At 35.5% G+C, this 996-nt stretch overlaps 1 protein-coding gene across 1 annotated transcript in view; it reads left to right on the forward strand.

The window, feature by feature from the left end:
* Positions 1 to 996, forward strand: part of LOC147817490 (uncharacterized) — a 5,384-nt gene that overhangs the window by 2,085 nt on the left and 2,303 nt on the right. Inside the window, exons 4-5 of the mRNA XM_087170522.1 lie at positions 491 to 521; positions 836 to 907. Coding sequence (XP_087026648.1) covers positions 491 to 521; positions 836 to 907 — 103 coding nt within the window. The remainder of the gene's footprint in view (positions 1 to 490; positions 522 to 835; positions 908 to 996) is intronic.

Raw genomic sequence — 996 nt, forward strand, 5'->3', positions numbered from 1 at the left:
GCAGCTGTTTAATTAGATCAGAATTTGCACAGTTAAACAGTAGGACTTGAAAGACTAATCAAGACACCTGTTAATTCAGTGAAATATTCACTGTCCATAAATTAGAAATTGTTTCACTGATTATGTTTAAAGTGGACTTAAGAAGTATATTCAGTTTATATTTTTATGTTTATGACCAAGAAAATATGAGAATGTTGACATAGCTATCTGCTGGTTGCCAGCAGAAAATCAGGAGGAAACAGGAAGAGAGGCATTTTTAAAATTGTTTCATTTCAGGCCATTCAGCCTCCAGCTTGCAAGTTCTGCTTTTAATCTTCAGTTATTGCTTCAGCTTTGTTTCAGCAAAGGCATTCAGCTCTCAGCATTTTCTGCAGGAAATGCATTTTCTAGTTTGTGATTTATATTTTAATTGTATTCACTTTGCTTGCTATTGTGTTGTTTTGCTCTTTAGAGTGGGTTGTGTACATTTGTATATTTCTGTCCTTTACAGGGGAAGCTGAAGCTGAAGCTGATGAATCAGAGCAACCTAATAGTGAGTTTAACTGAACTGAACTATTCAGAACTATTCTGCTGTTTACTTAGATCTGAAGAGTTTGAACTGCAGAATTTGAACAACAAATTAAAAACCGCAGTTCATTTGCTGAAATATTTACTGGATAATTTTGCCTAAAGTTACATTTCATTTCATTTAATAATGGAAGAAAGACGTTTGATTGATGACAGATTCACTCCAAGTGCAAATTAAAGAAACTGTGATTTCCTCACTCGTAAATCCAATTTGAATCTATACTTTAGAATCCGAGTTGTTTTTCCTAATTTACTGTTTGCTTTTCAGCTGTGGGCAAAGAGATGGAGAAACCCACTCCTGTACATGCTCCCGAGCTAGATTCTGATCCTGTGGCCCCTGGTGAGTTCTGAGGGATTTCATTTTAACTTGTATTGGCCTTTCTGTTGTCTATTAGTGTGATAAGTCAGGATCTATGAGAGTATGGGGAT

Source organism: Seriola lalandi, unplaced genomic scaffold (assembly GCF_002814215.2).
Source record: "Seriola lalandi dorsalis isolate HSWRI2012SDOR001 ecotype SW California unplaced genomic scaffold, Sedor1 jcf7180002054951, whole genome shotgun sequence".
Classification (NCBI taxonomy): Eukaryota; Metazoa; Chordata; class Actinopteri; order Carangiformes; family Carangidae; genus Seriola; species Seriola lalandi.